Here is a 20,374-nt window from a genome sequence, read left to right as displayed (position 1 = left end):
ATCTTTACCACACAGTATGAACAGAAACAGGATCTTTACCACACAGTATGAACAGAAACAGGATCTTTACCACGCAGTGTGTACTAATTCCTCCTCTCCTCCTCCTTGTCATCCCCCTCAGGGTCCCGACGGGCCATCAGGACCCCAGGGTCTGGCTGGACAGCGTGGTATTGTGGGTCTGCCTGGGCAGCGTGGAGAGAGAGGGTTCCCTGGCCTTCCGGGACCTTCCGTGAGTAGTACATACTGTTCATTTTCCAGTAATACCATGCCATTGGTGTTTACCCACACACACACACACACACGCACAAACACACTCACACATACTTGAAGGTGTGATTTCCAGACAAAATATTTGCATTTCTATTTATAGATTCAAAACGACAAACCAAAAATAGCGCGCGTGGCATGACTAATTAACAGCTTTTTTTGGCGAGCTGCGAAGCACTCATAAAATCGTTGAAATGACGCCGAACATGCTGAAAGGTTTTCGGCGCTTTGCTTCGTGATCAAGCGTCTTCAGTATTGTGTCAGACGACGCGTTTCTCCGCCGGCGTTTCGCGGTCCCAGTCAGGTTTTAGTGGCAGATGTACCGCCAGCACGGCCCTCTGTGGGTGACCGCGGAGCATGTCCTGTCTCCACAGGGGGAACCTGGCAAACAAGGAGCTACTGGCGGAGGCGGAGACCGCGGCCCCCCCGGCCCCGTCGGCCCCCCCGGACTCACAGGACCTGCTGGAGAGCCTGGCAGAGAGGTCGGTGCCAGCACTTCCTGTTTGGGAAAAAGTACTCTGTGTCACCCCGTCAAGTCTCTGGCCCATAATGATGGCCACCTATTATATTATATTATATTATATTATATTATATTATATTATATTATATTATATTATATTATATTTAAGTATGTTATGTTATATTTATATTATGTCATATTTATATTATGTCATATTTATATTAAATTATTGTATATTATATTTATATTATATTATATTTAAGTATGTTATATTACATTTATATTATATGATATCATATTGTGTTATAGTATATTGTATTATAGTGTGTTATATTATATTATATTGTATTGTATTATATTATATTATATTATATTATATTATATTATATTTAAGTATGTTATGTTATATTTATATTATGTCATATTTATATTAAATTATTGTATATTATATTTATATTATATTATATTTAAGTATGTTATATTACATTTATATTATATGATATCATATTGTGTTATAGTATTAGTATTATATAGTAGTATATAGTATTATAGTGTGTTATATTATATTGTATTGTATTGTATTATATTATATTATATTATATTATATTAAGTGTGTGTTGTTCTCTCGCAGGGAAACCCTGGGTCAGATGGACCCCCTGGAAGAGATGGTGCCACTGGGATCAAGGTAAGATTCCTGCATGCGTACAGTCACACAGTCATAGCAGTGTTATAGCAGTGCTGTGCATTTTCACTGGAGGTCAGCTTGACTGATGGTTGGTTTTTATGTTATATGCCAGTGATGTCATGTAAATGCTCCTGATTGGTTAATGGAAACTGTATAAATGCACCCGGGTAGCGTTAATGGCCAACAGCCTGGAAGAACTGCACCACTGTTCCCCGCAAATGACTTTGCAAAAGCAATTGCTTGCTTTCTAACTGTGCTAAATAAATGACTTTTACTTTACTCTTGTTGTTAAAAATAAATCTGTCTGTGATCAAGTCAGCTTTTTATTAAAGTTGCACATAAAGAACCAAAGAAAGCAAATCTAGTGACACTAAGCCTATTTTAATCAGTTGAGATTCTGATCTAATTTTATTTCTCCAGAAGAGACAAGATAGCAGGTACTGCTTCCATAAGTAACATGGTGATTTACATTTTAACCAATCAGCAGAACTGGTTAGAGGACTGCCTGTGTGCATTTTAACCAATCAGCAGGACTGGTTAGAGTTCTGCCTGTCAGAATTTTAACCAATCAGCAGGACTGGTTAGAGCTCTGCCTGTGAGCATTTTAACCAATCAGCAGGACTGGCTAGAGTTCTGCCTGTGAGCATTTTAACCAATCAGCAGAACTGGTTAGATGGTTACCTGTGAGCATTTTAACCAATCAGCAGCCATGGTTAGAGTTCTGCCTGTGAGGACGAAGTAAATATGTAGAACGAAAACATCGTGTCAGACATCCAGCTCTCGTGGTTAGAAATTACCCACTTCACATCTAAAGTTTTATTTTTATCTTTTTTATGTAAGTATAGAGGTTTATCTGGCGGCTAAAACACTTTAAATGTAAGAAAATGTGCAGTTGCACGGGGTCTTTTAAATGGCATGTTTACAGACAGCCCTGTATCATTAAACTGCATGTAATTGCACCTCCCAGCCTTTTCCTCTGCCGGGCTCTCATTTGTTCATTACAGTAGAATAAATAAACTAGTGTTTATTATGGGATGTTCTGCATAGCAGAGATCTACAACGCTTCTGTGAAGACAACCCATCTAAAAACAGCCAAAGGAGTCTCAGATTTTTGCTCTGAATGGTTCATAGGGAGTTCTGTATTATGGGTTTCAGTGCTGACTGTGGGTCATTCCTGTTTCCATGTGACTCTGTGGCATGTCCCGTCTGATTGGCTCATGTGTCTCCCCCTATAGGGCGATCGCGGTAACACCGGTCCTGTTGGGGCCCCGGGAGCCCCCGGAGGTACTGGTGCTCCAGGTCCCGTCGGCCCCACAGGCAAACAGGGCGACAGAGGAGAGTCTGTGAGTACCCCCTTCCAACCAGCCCCCCCTTACCTCCCCCCTCCCGTCTCCCCTCTCCTCTCCCACATCCCCTCTCCCCTATCATCCCCCTGCCCCCCCCTCCTCTCCCCTTCCCTTTTCCCTGTCCCCTCTCCTCTCCCCTCTCCAATATCCCCTCTCCCCTATTGCCCCCCCTCCTCTCCCCTTCCCTTTTCCCTGTCCCCTCTCCCCTCTCCTCTCCCACATCCCCTCTCCCCTATCGCTCCCCCTCCCCTTCCCTTTTCCCTGTCCCCTCTCCCCTCTCCTCTCCCACATCCCCTCTCCCCTCTCCAATATCCCCTCTCCCCTCTCCCCCCTGCCCTATCCCCCCCACCCCCCTCTGCCCTCCCCACTTCCCTCTCCCCCCTCCCCTATCCCCCCACCCCCCTCTACCCACTCCCCTTAGCTCTCCCACTTCCCCTCTCCCCCCTCCTCTATCCCCCCCACCCCCCCTCTGCCCTCCCCACTTCCCTCTCCCCCCTCCCCTATCCCCCCACCCCCCTCTACCCACTCCCCTTAGCTCTCCCACTTCCCTCTCCCCCCTCCCCTATCCCCCCACCCCCCTCTACCCACCCCCCTCTACCCTCCCCTCTCCCCTCTCCTTTCCCCCCTCCCCCTTCCCCTATCCCCTCATATGACTTTTGGAATATATGCAACAATAGATATATATATATACAGATATTTACTGTAAGAGTGGAATGCATGACAGATTTGGCTCATTGGGAATTAGTTCCCCACCCCTGCTTTGAAAGGGACACCTCCGATCTGGCACGGGGGGGTAGTGATTGACTGGAGAGATTGGGAGAGATAGAGAGATGAACCGAAACGAAGCGAACAAGAGGAAATGAGGTCGTGATGGGGATGGTGCTCGGGGAGGAGATTTCCCAGAGGAAGGCAGACTCTCGCGGGAAAAAGACAATCAGGCCGGAGCAGGAAGCAAGTCGTCTGCATGGGAGAGATAACAGGCCTATGGGGGCCTGCAAGACCCTGAGGGGGCCTGTGAGGGCCTGAGGGGGCCTGCAAACAAGTTAAAAATGGAGTTTGAAAGACCCCAAGGGAAAAAGGTGTCTAAAAAGCTGCCCGAACAGAGAGAGGGAGGGAGGGGTCACTTGTAGAAAGTGTAGAAAGAAAAGAAAAATTGTTGTTAAGAGTGATAGAAAAACAAATTTGAGACCAATGAGTAAGAATGTGGATTTTCTTAGTGTGAAAAGTATGAAACACTCACTGGAAATATGAAATTTCAAATGATGCAAGTGAGGGCTGTTACATCCTGGCAACATTAGTTGTTGCAGGAGAAGAACGTGTTTGGGGATGTCGTTGAGTGCACCTGACCCAACAGACCAACACTTCTGGGAAGTGAGAATTCAGGGGTTCAGCATCAACTATCGGCAGAATGAAGAGCAAATAATTGGCAAATGTGTTTCATTCGTATTTCTAATATCTATGTATCGCTCCATACGGTAAATAAATGTTTCTGTGTTGTTTTTTTCTCTACTAGTATATTAAATATATTAATAAAGGCTTCTCAGTGCATTACTCCAGATAAATGGATTTGTAAGGTCCTGTTATATTGATCTCTGTTGATAAGGATGTATCAGTGAGCCTCTATGTGGCAGCTGACCTTGTGCTCATGTTAGGAGACGAGGTGCATTTCTGTTCTGCTAATGTAAGGGGGGGGGGGGGGGGGGCGTTGCTGTTGTGCTATTGTTCGGAGACGGGGTGCATTTCTGAGCGGTGGCTCACCCTGTTTGTGCACTTTCAGGGCGCACAAGGACCTGCAGGATCCCCTGGACCTGCTGGAGCTCGAGGAATGGCTGTGAGTGTCCCAGTCAACTCCGATATATGAAACTATAATACACTACCCACATACCACCCACAACGAAACTATAATATACTACCCAATATCCACCCACACACTGCTAAAACTATAATATACTACCCCCATATACCCACACACTGCTAAATCTATAATATACTACCCACATTCCACCCACACACTGTTATACTATAATATACTACTCACATTCCACCCACACACTGCTAAAACTATCACACACACCATCCACTGTCCCCACACTATAATATACAAGATACACTGTCCCCACACCATGATATACACCATACACTGTCCCCACATTGTGATGTACAACATAAACTGTTCTCACACTATGATATACAACATACACTCTCTCCACACTGTGATATACACCATACACTCTCCCCACACTGTGATATACACCATACATGTTCCCCACACTATGATATACAAGATACACTCTCTCCACACTGTGATATACACCATACACTCTCCCCACACTGTGGTATACACCATACATGTTCCCCACACTATGATATACAAGATACACTGTCCCCACACTATGATATACAAGATACAGTCCCCACCCCATGATATACACCATACACTGTCCCCGCACTGGTATACAACATAAACTGTCCTCACACTATGATATACACCATAAACTGTCCCCAGACTATGATATACACCATACACTGTCCCCACACCATGATATACACCATACACTGTCCCTGCACTGATATACACCATACACTGTCCCCACACCGGTATACACCATCTACTACCTCCACACGGTGATATACACCATACACTGTCCCCACACTATGATATACACCATACACTGTCCACCCACAGTGATATACACCATACATGACCCCCACACTATGATATACAAGATACACTGTCCCCACACCATAATATCTACCATACACTGTCCTCACACTATGATATACAACATACACTGTCCCCGCACTGATATCCACCATACACTGTCCCCACACTATGATATACAACATACACTGTCCCCACACTATGATGATATCCCGGTGCAAGAAATTCCTATAGGTGTTGGAACAGTCATTATGATCGCAAATATTCCTGTGATTTTGACCCACACAAGCTGCTCCTAATTAATATGTGAAGTCCTACACAGTCTAATGCAAAGGTGAGATCAGCACGACCAGATCAACCGAGGCCAGACTACCTGCATATGTCACTATCCGTACTCCAGGAACAGATTTAACCAATCAGGTTCATCTCCCTCCCCTCCCTCCACAGGGACCCCAAGGACCACGCGGAGACAAGGGCGAGTCGGGCGAGGGCGGAGAGCGAGGACAGAAGGGCCACAGAGGCTTCACCGGCCTTCAGGGCCTGCCTGGACCTCCCGTGAGTCAACACACTTCCTGCCCTTTCTCTGCACTGCTGACTTCCACAAGAGCACAACAACAAAACATTCAGTCGATCTGGAACACAGGAACACATAATGAGGAGAACAGGCCATTCAGCCCATCTAGAACATAAGAACACATAATGAGGAGAACAGGCCATTTAGCCCATCTAGAACATAAGAATACATAATGAGGAGAACAGGCCATTCAACGCATCTAGAACATAAGAACACATAATGAGGAGAACAGGCCATTTAGCCCATCTAGAGCATAAGAACATAAGAACACATAATGAGGAGAACAGGCCATTCACCCCATATAGTTTAATTTGATTTATACAATAACAGGGCGTGTGTAATAGTGACAGGACATGTATAATCCTTTTTTTGTCTCTCTCAGGGTCAGCCTGGTGACCAGGGTGCTGCTGGACCTGCTGGCCCCAGTGGAGCAAGAGTGAGTACTGACATTATGCATTTACTATACGCACATTATGTACGAATGCATGTACTTTATATGTAATACAGGTTTCTCACTTATTTTTGTGTGGATTCTACCTCTATGACACCTGCAAAGCAGGATGTACACCTCCACCGTTTCGATTTTAGTTTATGATGCATTTATTTGAAAGATTTTTTTTTTTTGTAACGAAGTGTATTTTTGATCTTCCCTGTACATGGGGGTGGCAGTGTAACATGATGATTAACTGTTAGGTTCGAGGTTCGATTCGCCTGGTATCCTTGATCATGGTACATATCCTGAATCTCTTCAGTAAATATCTCTCTGTATGAATGGATTGTACAGGGAGACTGTCAGCTGTGCCAGGGGCTCTGGATAAGAGCGTCCGCTAAGTGCCTGTAATGCAGTGCGATGTGATGTGATGTGATGTGGATGAACAGCCAAAGGCATTGGCACTTACCTCCGCTGGTTGACTAAAGAGCAAGAGAAGGTCCTGTCTGTAACCCTGCTTGTCTCACGTGTCTCTAGGGACCCCCTGGACCCGTCGGCCCCTCTGGAAAAGACGGTTCCAACGGTCTGCCGGGCCCGATCGGACCCCCTGGACCTCGCGGTCGCTCTGGAGAGACTGGTCCTTCTGTGAGTGCCCGCTGCCTTTTCGCAGTCACGACCACAGTCATACACAGTGTGTCCACGCATGCGTGCCGTCCGCCTCCGTAAGCCCCTGTTAAATACACAGAGCAGACCCCTGACCTTTAACCCTGTCAACAAAACAGGTACGCAATTTGAGAAGATCCTTTACTGCAATGGTCCACAACAAGTTTGGACAAAAAATGGAGTTTATTGCTGAGTAATATTTTTGTTTGTGGTATAGCACCCCCAGGTGACTACATTTCAGGAAAACTCATCTGTGCCCCCAAGGTCGCATTGCAAGCACGTGTTTGGTGCCAATAGGCCAAAGTGTTACGAAGACAAGGCCACTCATCTATTATGGGAACTTTGCCCCAAAATCGTTGGATAATTGCAGCCATAGCAACTACCTTTTAAAATATATAATAATAATAATAATAATAATAATAATAATAGTAAAGATTCAAAATGAATAATAATAATATTAATATGATTATATTAATAATATAACAATCCTCTTAATTCAAATAAACTTTATTAGTATGAGTATTGCCAAAGTCATTTGCACAAAACAACAATAGTAGCAACAACAACTAGAAGAACAATAATCATGTTTGATAACAATAATGTTTGTGTTCTCCCCCCCCACCTCTTTCTCAGGGTCCTCCTGGTAACCCTGGCCCCCCCGGCCTTCCAGGCCCCCCAGGTCCCGGGATCGACATGTCTGCCTTCGCGGGCCTGTCCCAGCCGGAGAAGGGCCCGGACCCCATGCGCTACATGAGGGCCGACCAGGCTTCCGGAAACCTCCGCCAGCACGACGCCGAGGTGGACGCCACCCTCAAGTCCCTCAACAGCCAGATCGAGAACATCCGCAGCCCCGAGGGCTCCAAGAAGAACCCCGCCCGCACCTGCAGGGACCTCAAACTCTGCCATCCCGACTGGAAGAGCGGTGAGGGGAGAGAGAGAGGGGGGGGGGGGAGAGAGGAAGAGGGGGAGAGTGAGAGAGGGAGAAAGAGAGAGGGAGAGAGAGCAAGAGGGGGAGAGAGAGAGAGGGGGAGAGAAAGAGCAAGAGGGGGGACAGAGGGGGACAAAACATTTTCTTTTAAGACGCAACACAAAACAATGCTATGATAAGCTCATTTTCACAACTCTACTACCTGTTCTCAAATGCATTCTGTGAAGGTCTTTGACCAATAAGGCGCGTGTGGAACTGATCCTGCCCTCTCTCGCACGCGCGTGCGTCTTCCAGGAGACTACTGGATCGATCCCAACCAGGGCTGCACCATCGACGCCATCAAGGTCTTCTGCAACATGGAGACGGGAGAGACCTGCGTCTACCCCAACCCGTCCAAGATCCCGCGCAAGAACTGGTGGTCCAGCAAGAGCAAGGACCGAAAGCACATCTGGTTCGGAGAGGCCATGAACGGAGGGTTCCACGTGAGTCGCCCTTTCCCATAATTCCACTGTCAAATCTCTCACGGTGGGCAGGATTTAAAAGTGAAGTCTGTGGAGTGCGAGTAAAGGACAATAGAACCTTCAACACACACAAGAATGGAGGCAGTGCATAACTGTTTGGAACCTTGAAAGCAACATAGAAATGTCCCAGTTCTAAGAATTGAGATCCTTTATTGAATAGAATCGCAGTCGCATTATGCTGGCCTTTTCTGAATAGCTCCCTCTCATTTTGTGAGAGTTGTTGTTTCATGTCCCAGTTTGGCATTGGTAACTCTGAGGAGCTTGATAGAGGGAAATGGCGGCTTCCTGCTTCACAGCTGGCGGGTTAATCTGAGGTCTGCGTGTTCAGTGAAGTCTTACCGTGCGTACTCATGGCCCACTTGGGTTCTCTGGCCCCTTGGTCACGTGGTAACTGTTCGCCTGCGCTGCCCCCTGCAGTTCAGCTACGGGGAGGACACCCTGACCGCCAGCACCGCCAGCATCCAGATGACCTTCCTGAGGCTGCTGTCCACGGAGGCGGCCCAGAACCTCACCTACCACTGCCGCAACAGCGTGGCCTACATGGACCAGGCCAGCGGCAACCTGAAGAAGGCCCTGCTGCTGCAGGGCTCCAACGACGTGGAGATCCGCGCCGAGGGCAACAGCCGCTTCACCTACAGCGTGCTGGAGGACGGCTGCAAGGTGAGGGAGCCGCGTACACACACACACACACACCATACACACACACACACACACACACATACACACACACACACACACGCACACACACATACACACACACCATACACACACACACACACACACATACACACCCACACACACACACACACACACACACACACACACACACACACACACACACACACACACCATACACACACACACACCATACACGCACACACACACACACACACCATACACACACACACACACACACACCATACACACACACACATACACACACACCATACACACACACACCTACGCATACTCACACACACACACACACACACCATACACACACACACACACAATACACACACACACACACACACACACACCATACACACACACACACACACACACACACACACACACCATACACGCACGCACACACATACACACACACACGCACCATACACACACACACATACACACATACGCGCACACACACACACACCATACACACACACACACACACACACACACCATACACACACACACACACACACACACACACCATACACACACACACACACACACACACACACCATACACACACACACACACACATACACACACACACACACACACATACACACACACACACACACACACACAATACACACACACACACACACACACACACCATACACATACACACACACACACACACCATACACACACACACACACACACACACACGCACTCATTTCTTAACTCCTTAATTAGCCCATTTCTCTGGTGTCTTTGATCTTTTTGTTCATGAAATTTGACAGCTAATTAAAGACCATTACTGTGCCCCAGATCCAGGCACTCTCACTTTAGCGTACATTCTTTAAAGCTGTGTGAATGTTTAACTAATACGACCGTTCAGGGATAAGCAGAACAGAATTCGGTGTGTACCCACCCCTCGGCTGAGCTGCACAGGGGGGTGAATAACACACTCCGGCATCCAGGGGGCGCTCCTCAGCATCTCTGTGTCTTCTTCCCTCCGCAGAAGCACACGGGCCACTGGGGCAAGACGGTGATCGAGTACAAAACGCAGAAGACCTCTCGCCTGCCCATTGTGGACATCGCGCCCATGGACATCGGGGGAGCGGACCAGGAGTTCGGGGTCGACGTCGGCGCGGTCTGCTTCTTGTAGAAGAGAGGAACGGCGAGGAACATAAAACACAAAACATCTAAAGGAATAAAAACACACACTCCAAGGAAAGGATGAAAGAAGTAAAGAAAAATCCAGATAGTTTGTTTTTTTATGTTTTTTTTTTTTTTGTTTTGTTTTTTTTTTAAACAAGACTCTTTTTTTAAAAAGGTAAAAAGTACTTTCCAAGTTGTACTCCGAGGATATCTGCACTGAAAAGCACCAGCAATATTCACCCGGGACGGATCGAGCAGCACCACCACTTCCTGATCCTCAGATCCCCCCCCCCACCTTTTCCCATGGACCCCCCCCAACCCCGACCCCACCCCACCCTGGGCAACACTCCCCATCCTCCCCCTCCTTCTCCCCCCGTTTTATAAGAGAAGGTATGAAAATGAAAGGAAAAAGGTGGGAATTTGAAAGAGAGAAAATGTGAAAGTTAAAAAAAAAGAACATGGCTCTGTGATATTTATTTATTTTAATCTTTAGAACATTCTCTGGGGTCCAAGGTTTGGTGGGGCCGGACGTGGCCCCCCCACCCTCTGCACACTAAAATACAGTGGTAACCTCAGCCCAAACCCCCCCCCCCCTTCCAAATTAACATATCTGAAATTATACCAAAAATATATCCGTCATTGTAATAAGTGCAGGTGTTCCTAATTCTACCACCCAGTGTGTATCAAAAATTACTGTGTATTATAATAAAATCAATGGTGCTATTGTTGTAAAACAGTCTGTATTTTTTAACAACCAGATACTGATTAATAATGACATGTATATATGTATATATACGTATAAGTGTGTGTATACATATATATACACTTTTTGGAAAGTACGATTCAATCTCGGCTTTTTTTTTTTCAGTGTGCTAAAAATTTTATTTCCTTCAATGCCCCCCCCCCCCCCACCCCACTACAAAATATGGCTCTGCCTCTCCTTGAGTGAGACATCCTGAATTTGGAATCCCAACTAGAAACTTTTTTAAAAATTGTTTTGTTTGAATTATAATCATTTTTTAAGCTACCTCACGCTAAAAAAACGAAAAACGAAGAAAACCTTGATGCTGAGCCCAAGCTGGTTATTTCTGAAGCTTTTTGGGGCTTCCACTCTGATTGGCCCATTTTCAGACGGTGCTATGACTTCTAGAATTTAGTCTCTGCCCCATGCCCACGCCCACCCCACCCCACCCCACCCCACCCTGCCCCCCCTCACACACAGCACCCCCCTGCCCTGCCCTGCCCTGCCTTGACAGTCGGATAGATTTGGGACCTGAAGGGGATCCCCCAAGCTTCTGCTGGTGTCCTGCCCCCTGAGCTGAGTCATGTGACACCAGCCCCTTCTTCTCACTGCAGACAGAGCTCCCAAAAATCAGGGCAGGTGCGCTTCTCCTAGTGTGAGGGTGTGTATATTTTCTATTATTATTAATATTATTATTATTATTATTCATAATAATAATAATATTATTATTATGATCATGATCATGATTTTTGTTTTTTGTTACGGATTTAATTAATGTAAATTGGAAATAAAAGAAAAAAACAAGTAACAATGAAGTCGCTATTTGATTTATTTTTCGGTGTCATTTCTCGGGAGAGGAAAGGGCGGAATGCTCGAGGAAAAGAGCTGCTTGTTCTTTTCCTTCTTTTCCTTCTTCACCCTGTTTTCAGCCAAGCCATTGGTGGGACGTTCCTTCCCCTCCCAAAAAGAAACACCATCGGCTTCTGTGCCCTGCCTTATTAGAGCAGGAGCACTGTTCTGGGATCAGCTTTTTGTTGTCGCTCGTGATGGCCGAGGTCGTGATCCGGGCAGGGAGAGGCTGATCTAGGATCAGCTCGGCTGAGATGCACAGGCAGCTTGGGCTCTGATCACACTGGGTCACACACACTGCCAGTGCAGGAGGGTCCTGGGTGGATCAGATTTGGCTCTGATCACACTGGGTCACTCGCACTGCCAGTGCGGGAGGGTCCTGGGTGGATCAGATTTTTTATGATTCTTTTTGTAAGAAGTGAAAGGCCCGAGAAAACAAGCGAGAAGTGAAATCCTTTGCTACTTTGTATATGTAAAATAGATGCTTTTTTTCCCTGTATTTTAAAGTTTTAAGCATGGTAGAGTAGGAACGGGTTCGGTGGTCCACTGCGATCAGCCGTAATCGTGCAATCTCATTCTGTCATCCTGTATCTCTGCTTTTCAATCTTCGCAACAGATCTTTCTCCTCAGAAATAAAAGGAAGAAGCATTTCTATAAACAAACCAGAGCCACATTTCTTTTCTTTTTCTGTTTTTTTTTTTTTTTTTCTTTTTTAGAGTTTATTTAAATTTCATTATTTCTGTGATATTATGATGTAATCTCTAATAGATCAACGTTTTGGAATAAATTTGGAAGGCAGGAAAGAATCACAAGGACAAAAACACAAATAAAAAAACTTTAATTTAAAAAATTACACAAAAAGGGGTCTCTCTCCAGTTCCTGATTTTTTTTTTTTTCTCGTTTGAGCCAGATAGTATCTTTTTTTTTTTTTTTTTTTTGGATCTCCAAAACAAAAAAAAATGAGTTTGTGATCTGGACAAAACCCAACAAGGTACATCTTGGCTAGGGGATGCAAACGAACGGTGACATTTAGCTGCAACAGGAAAGACCTGCAGAGGGACGCTCTGGGGGGAAAACAGCCCATTTTCAGGCTGAATAATCCGCCGGGCCGCGCCCGTCTTCCAGGGAGATTGCACAGCCGCCCCCTGCAGGCCTGACAAACGCCCAATCAGCCCCCCGAGCGTTCGCGGGCGTCCACGAGGAAATGAGACACCTTAATGTAGCATCGGGCGCTAACCGCGCCGTTTCGCAGCTGAGCGGCCCGGCTGCATCCGGCCAGAATTAGCCGGGGTAGAAAGCTGGTGTTCTGCTCAGCGCTATCGCTGCCGTATAATAATGCTACGTTCGCTGCTTCGGAGCCGCTCGGACCCGGACACGTACAGAAAACACGACAAGGTCCCGTCAAGGGGAGGCCGGGAGGGTACACACGGCGATTCTGCCATGTTTCCTAAAATGTACTCTTCACCACGACAAGGAGACAGACGTAATGCGGAGAAACGTTTAACACTACATTCACAGTTACCCTCTCCTAGCACATGTACAGACTCCACTGGCTAACAGGACACACAGCTAACGTGATTTAACATTCATTAATTTCATTAATTTCTCCAATTATTTTACTTAGACATGATGTGTAATGTTTACAACGCGTTTGACATCAGTGCTGGAGCGGCAACCATCTTTGGGAGTAATTGGAGTACATGTAAATCTGCCTGGATACAATCACTTGTTAAGTAGGAACTAAATTTGGAGTGCGAATATCATCACTGGAAATGGCAGAAGTGCTTGCTGTGCGTACAATATGTCACCCTGCGTACATTTCCAAACGCACACTGCGAACATAACCAAACACACCCTGTGTAGATAAAAATAGCCAAACGCACCCTGCGTAGATAAAAATAACCAAACACACCCTGCGTACATAACCAAACACACCCTGAATACATAACCAAACACACCCTGTGTACATAACCAAACACACCCTGCATACATAACCAAACACACCCTGAATACATAACCAAACACACCCTGTGTACATAACCAAACACACCCCACATACATAACCAAACACACCCTGCGTACATAACCAAACACACCTTGCGAACATAAACATAACCAAACACACCCTGTGTACATAAACATAACCAAACGCACCCTGTGTACATAAACATAACCAAACACACCTTGCGAACATAAACATAACCAAACACACCCTGTGTACATAAACATAACCAAACGCACCCTGTGTACATAAACATAACCGAACACACCCTGTGTACATAAACATAACCAAACACACCCTGCATACATAACCAAACACACCCTGTGAACATAAACATAACCAAACACACCCTGCGTACATAACCAAACACACCCTGCATACATAACCAAACACACCCTGAATACATAACCAAACACACCCTGTGTACATAACCAAACACACCCTGCATACATAACCAAACACACCCTGCATACATAACCAAACACACCCTGCGAACATAAACATAACCAAACACACCCTGTGTACATAAACATAACCAAACGCACCCTGTGTACATAAACATAACCGAACACACCCTGTGTACATAACCAAACTCAGCTCTGGGCGACAGCAACACACCGTTCAGAATGTACATTCATTTCACACCACCATCTTTTTATAGCAAAGGGCATTCTGGGTGTTTGAGCTCACGGCAGTAAGACAGACTGCAGGGCAAATTAACATTTAAACAGCTATAAAAATGCCCACAGTCCTTAACTGCCAGTTTTTAGAACCGATTCATGAAATGCAACACAAAAACATTAATAGAGATCGACGGACAGGCATCCCGAAAAAAAATAAAAAAGAGATCATTAACGTCATTTTGAAAAGACAGGGGATTTAATTATTGAGTCAGTTCTAAATCTGGTATTAATATCTCTGTCCCCGAGACTGCAGTATACTTCAAGGTGCCCACTCAGCACTGGGGCGCGTCAGACTACTGCTCGTTCTATTTAGAGACGATTGGTGGCTGAACTCGATTCGAGAGAAACACATTTCCTGGGTTACAATAACAAATGTGTAAATCAGCGCAATCACATTCGTATTGATTGCTTGAGTGGACTTGTGCTCAGTGTGTTTGTTATGGTGCTTGGAAGGCTTGCGGGTCCAAAAACGAAGCCCGTCTCCTCTCTGGTCCTGCTCAGGGTGCGTGTATGTAAATTCCGGGTACAGAGAGGATTCTGGGTGAGGATTTACACCATCAGGGTGCCACCGGGTCACAGTCTGGGTCATTCACATTGTCCTCGTGACTGCCGTCAGTACAGATGCGATTTAGAATCTGTCACTCGCTACATACACGGCAATCTTGTGATCAAGAGTTGAGTGCAAGTTTCTTGTTCCCAAAAACATTCCGAGAGGTTTCATGGGGAAACATTCCACAAATTAGCTTTTGTTTAGTTTCCTGGATATCTCTTGAAATTTTATTTTTAAAAATTAAATTAAAAAAAAACAACTTTCTGCTCCGCGGCAGAACCTGTTAATAAAAATGTTCCAAGAACGGTTTGGGGAAATGTTCCGGTCATGACCATTCATCCCACAGTCTACATGGGGAACCTAACGGCAATCTGTCCAGAATGTTCCGGAAACGTGTTTTGACGGGTCCGGCAGTTCGAGCAGCCCGAAGGAGGGGAGGCTGGGAGACGCCGGGCTGCCTGGGGCGGCTCAGAAGCCCGTGCTGAGCGTGTCCGTCTCCGTGGGGGTCTTGCGCGGGCTGGGCAGGCTCTTCAGGTACTCCAGGTGGCGACGGGCCTCGGCCTGGTTCTGCCGCACGTAGTAGACCACGTAGACGATGACCATGAAGAACCAGACGAACATGGTCACCAGCATGGCCACGTCCGTGGTCTTCCGCTGCATGCTGCAGAAGTTCACCCCGGAGTCCAGCAGCTTGACCAGCGGCTGGCCGGCGTGCTCCCCGGCCCCGCCCCCGCCGCCGGGCCCGCCCACCTCCTCCCAGCGCCCGCCCTCGCCCAGGCCCCGCGCCGAGCTCTCGCACACGATGTCGTTGACGGTCTCGGGCTCCAGGTTGAGCGCCTCCACCAGCTCCTGCAGGGCGCAGTCGCAGTGCCAGGGGTTGCGGAAGAGGCGGGTCTTGGCGCGCGTGGGGCCGAAGTCCTCGCGGCTGGCGCGCCGCAGGCGGTTGTGCGAGAGGTCCAGCAGGCGCAGCTCGGCGCTCAGGTGGCGGAGCGCCCCCGAGGAGAGCGACTCGATGCGGTTGTGCGCCAGGTGCAGGTCCCGCAGGTGCGGCAGGTCCCGGAAGGCGCCCTCCGGGATGTTGCGGATGAGGTTGCGCTCCAGGTGGAGGGAGACGGTGTCGGCGGGCAGCCCCCGCGGGACGTCCCGGAGCCCGGCGTCCGTGCACTGCACCTCGCCGCTCTCCCAGCTGCAGTGGCAGCGCTCGGGGCACTGGGCCCACGCCCCGTTACACAGCCATAGCAACAGCAGCAGGCCCCGCCCCCCGTCGCCACGGTCACGGCAGCCACTCCCCCGGCCGGCCCGCATGGCCTTACCATAGCCGCCGACACGCCGCGGATCCAGGGGGGGGGGCGGAGGGGGGGTCGGCGTGAGGAGGGGAGGAGGCTGACGCTCGCACGCTCAGGAGGTAAACGGTGTCAGCGTACCGCCCCTACCAGAAGGGTGGAGGTATGCCCCTAGGGTGGAGAACGCTGCTCTACCTGCAGGGTGGAGGCGTGGGTCTGGTTTGGGGATGCTGCAGAAAGGAAGGAAATGACACCGTCAGGACTGACGTTAGCAGTTACCCAGCTGGTGCGGCGGGACAGTCAGTGTGGGTTTAAATGATATCCAACCAGCAGGGTGGAGGTGTGGCCCTAGGGTGGAGAACACTGCTCTACCAGCAGGGTGGAGGTGTGGCCCTAGGGTGGAGAACACTGCTCTACCAGCAGGGTGGAGGTGTGGCCCTAGGGTGGAGAACTGCTCTACCAGCAGGGTGGAGGTGTGGCCCTAGGGTGGAGAACGCTGCTCTACCCACAGTCAGTGTGGGTTTAAATGATGAAAAGGGCTAAAACAGCTCCCCAGGGCAATCTACAGCGAAGGTGGCAATGTTATTACCCCTTTAAAGGGAAAGCACCCAGGTGTTTACTTTTTTTATTAGTTTCAGTCTCTTTTATAAATATCTACGTCCGCTCTGTCTGGACTAGCCATGTAGAAAAGGCAGTGTCTTTGGCTGAGGAAGATATGGCTTCACCTGTCAAAATCAGCTCCTAACTGAACTTAAAAGATGATATGAGGGTCTGAGATCTGGCATGGCCTGTGCACTCTTATAATAGCACTAAAAGTGACTCCAGCGTTTTCACAGAATATTATGCGGATTGAACATTTCCTGTGATGCATTTGCACAAATAATCATGCTGGTTAAACAGAAACAAGCAAGCAGAGCGTACAAGAGTACCAGAGTTCAAGGGGAATCCAAATTCAATTAAAATTAAAATAAATAGTCTACTCAAGATAGCCTGTATTTGCATATTTGTATATTTTCAAAAATATCTTCCGTAAAATACTCAATTGTGACAGAGTACATTTCGTCCTTCATAGACTCATAAACTGTTTCAGAGTTAAATTAACCATGCTCAATTACACTGTTTACCATTTACTGTTTTAGCATGTATTTACGGTTTAGGGTAACACTTCACAACCAGATCATATAAATAATATAGGTCACAAGTAATGTAGTTGTTAACATGAATTAATGATGTACAGATACATCACGCATGAAATTAAGTTTTCATTAGTTAGTAGATAACAAATACATTAACTAATGTATCAGTTACATGATTATTTATACATTAGCAAAATAAAGGATGAACTTATAATTAGCCTAGTTAACCATTAACAAAAAAAACTGTTTTATTTTTTAGTTTTTTTTTAATGAATTGACATTAACTAATGCAGTTGAAACATGAACAAATGTAATAAATACATTTTAAAAGCTGTATAGATTAACTTCTCACAAGTTAGTAGTTACCAGTTACATTAGTTAATTATTTTATTGCAAAATGTTACCCATTATATTGTTTAGCTTCCATGGCAGTTTAATGTGGGAATTGATGCTTTTTTCTCCGTGAAGAACAACAGGAAGAGGGAACGAGTCAGCAACAGAAAGACAACATTTTAAATGAATGTGAGATAAAATAAAATATCAATAAAATATTTATTTTATATCACAAAATGTTTACCTTGTTTACACGCAGAAAACAGCTGGTGAAAACAGCTGGTGAACACGTTTAATTCAATATTAAGGAAAGTCTTAAAAATTGTCCACTTACATCTCTGACCTCCATAATCCGTGCGATTTCACACTCCTCCACAGAACCTATATCTTATTTTATCGGTTTATCGATCGGTCCATTTTATTTATATGTTTCCAACCACGGCATATTTAATGCGATTCCCGCCGTGAAACATCATACAGCAAATAGTTGAAAAGATGAGCGTGGATCAATACCGAAGCACCGCTTTTTACAGAACTACAGAACAGAACATCGATCTTTAAACGTCTACAAGACACAATGACAGCAAATACACAAGATTATAGGCCACGGTCGGTAGCCTATTTCTGTAGATGTGCATATTTTCTCCATATTTTCCCCTGGCCATTCTCAACTACTTTCTTGTCTTTCGTTGCAAATAAATGCTAAAGTTTAATATAGGGAAGATATATTTTGACTACCTACCATAGACTGCTGCACTAGCCTCCATGAATTGCCCCCAGATGTGCGAAATGAGCGCCAATAAATGGAAAACCTGGTTCACTCTGATGATTGTTGTTGTTAGTGGTGTTGATGACAGTGGTAGTCATCGTTCGCACGAAGCTCTGTAAGACAACACGCTGGCTACCTTGTATTTTATATATGTGCAGCCAGCTGCAAAGAAATGGGGTTGGAGAGAAAAACCTAATCACGTCTCTCCCGCAGCACAGTGACCTATTTCTGCCCTCCAGGTGATCACGCCTGTAGGGCTCCCTGCAAATTTTCACTTTTTCACTCTGAAACGGCTCTAGCCGCAAGTGGGCTACAGAGTGTCTGTGACATATAAGGCTGTAGTCACGTTCATGTCTCAGGGGCTGATATAGCTATTCGGGCTGGTATGAGCAATGCACCTGCCATAATTTTATTATTTTTTAATTCCCGTGTCCACGGGCTACTAATGTTCAGATCATCTCTTTATTTTCGGGCGGCGGTCACTTTGGCTTTATTGAACGATGCTAAGCCCATCGTTGTATGTGCACTGGAGTAAGTAGGTCAAACTGAATCGAGTCCAGGCAATTAGTTGGTTCAGTCAAACTTTCCTTCACAATTTCCACAGCTCAACGGCGAATATTGTTCACATTAAATAAGTAAATGCGCTTCTATTCTTTCTTACTCACATTATTCTTAAATAATTAATAAAGACAGGTCTAAGGCTAGTCAACTACAGTAATAATAATCAGCGTACCAAAACAGCAAGTTATTAACAAATGTACATTTTAATACAACGTGAACACAATTTTAAAAATATATACATTTTTCCGTTTGGAACGTGCAATGATATTACCATTATTACGGTGTATTATTGTTATGATTACCGTAATCATAAGCACTTTACAATAAATTATAGACATAGACGGCGACAAACATTTACCTTCGGTATAGAACGGCGCTTTTCTTCTTCCTCCACTGTTTGAATCAGTCTTGCATATATGACGCGGGCTGCGAGTTTGCTTCCGTTATTTCAGGTGCAGCTCCTCCAAAGATCGCACCTTGAAATCACAACTTCGCCAGCCGCTATTATCTAGAATGGGAGAGTGAAGCACCTGTTTTTTTTTTTTGAACGACACGCTTATGAAGGGTCCATCTTCACGGAAGGGGTTTCGTTTAAAAAAAGACCAATTGTTATTTGAGTTCATCACAAATAACCATTCTTCAAAACGTATATATGAGTTCAATCATAGTTCGATAATGTAAATGTTTGTATTGCATAGCGGCTCAGTGGAATGATAAATGTACAGCGCTAAATATCTTTCTTCCCCATCCCTTCTTTTGGTATCCTAAATGCCCCCAACCCCCCTCCGCTCGCCCGCTCGCACCTCTCTCTCTCTCTCTTTCTCTCACACACACACACACGCACGCACGCACGCACGCACACACACATTTAAAGAGACCGCCGTAGTTTCAGCGAATGTGGTGGGCTACTGTAAAACTGGTTGTAGGCTATTTTTAGCGCGCGTTTGTGAATGAACATAATTCAACAAAGTGAGAGCGCGCCCCTTATAATCTAGGATGCTAACAGGTATAATTGCTTTGATATCTCCCATTTAACGTTGGTATAAAAGTAGGCCGATGCTTTGGGCTTCCCAAGTTTCGGAAATTCAATG

The 20,374-nt window shown here is 46.0% G+C and overlaps 2 protein-coding genes across 8 annotated transcripts in view; one reads left to right on the top strand and one right to left on the bottom strand.

The window, feature by feature from the left end:
• The window catches only part of col2a1b (collagen, type II, alpha 1b), a 77,100-nt gene extending 66,403 nt beyond the window's left edge, over positions 1–10,697 (top strand). Inside the window, exons 43-54 of one of the 2 annotated variants that reach the window (XM_035386850.1) lie at positions 122–229; positions 642–749; positions 1,359–1,412; positions 2,648–2,755; positions 4,536–4,589; positions 5,868–5,975; positions 6,377–6,430; positions 6,962–7,069; positions 7,721–8,009; positions 8,310–8,497; positions 8,954–9,196; positions 10,236–10,697. In XM_035386850.1, coding sequence (XP_035242741.1) covers positions 122–229; positions 642–749; positions 1,359–1,412; positions 2,648–2,755; positions 4,536–4,589; positions 5,868–5,975; positions 6,377–6,430; positions 6,962–7,069; positions 7,721–8,009; positions 8,310–8,497; positions 8,954–9,196; positions 10,236–10,382 — 1,569 coding nt within the window. In that variant the 3' untranslated portion in view covers positions 10,383–10,697. The remainder of the gene's footprint in view (positions 1–121; positions 230–641; positions 750–1,358; positions 1,413–2,647; positions 2,756–4,535; positions 4,590–5,867; positions 5,976–6,376; positions 6,431–6,961; positions 7,070–7,720; positions 8,010–8,309; positions 8,498–8,953; positions 9,197–10,235) is intronic. The other variant, XM_035386851.1, reaches the window with a different exon arrangement.
• Positions 10,698–12,884: 2,187 nt separating this feature from the next.
• LOC118210557 (leucine-rich repeat-containing protein 3-like) lies at positions 12,885–20,081 on the bottom strand. 6 transcript variants are annotated; one of them, XR_004761876.1, is made up of 3 exons: positions 19,642–20,081; positions 14,150–16,714; positions 12,885–14,062 (listed from the first exon to the last, which is right to left on the bottom strand). XR_004761876.1 is itself a non-coding variant. In XM_035386824.1 (2 exons), the coding sequence occupies exon 2, from the start codon at positions 16,504–16,506 to the stop codon at positions 15,670–15,672; it is 837 nt and encodes a 278-aa protein (XP_035242715.1). In that variant the 5' UTR covers positions 16,507–16,714; positions 19,642–20,081; the 3' UTR covers positions 12,885–15,669. The 6 variants fall into 6 exon arrangements, 2 of the variants coding, with proteins under 2 accessions (XP_035242715.1, XP_035242717.1); XR_004761877.1 differs by having other exon boundaries at positions 14,237–16,714; XR_004761878.1 differs by having other exon boundaries at positions 14,266–16,714.
• Positions 20,082–20,374: the final 293 nt, after the last annotated feature.

Source organism: Anguilla anguilla, chromosome 13 (assembly GCF_013347855.1).
Source record: "Anguilla anguilla isolate fAngAng1 chromosome 13, fAngAng1.pri, whole genome shotgun sequence".
NCBI lineage: Eukaryota > Metazoa > Chordata > Actinopteri > Anguilliformes > Anguillidae > Anguilla > Anguilla anguilla.
This window is presented reverse-complemented; position numbering and strand designations above follow the sequence as displayed.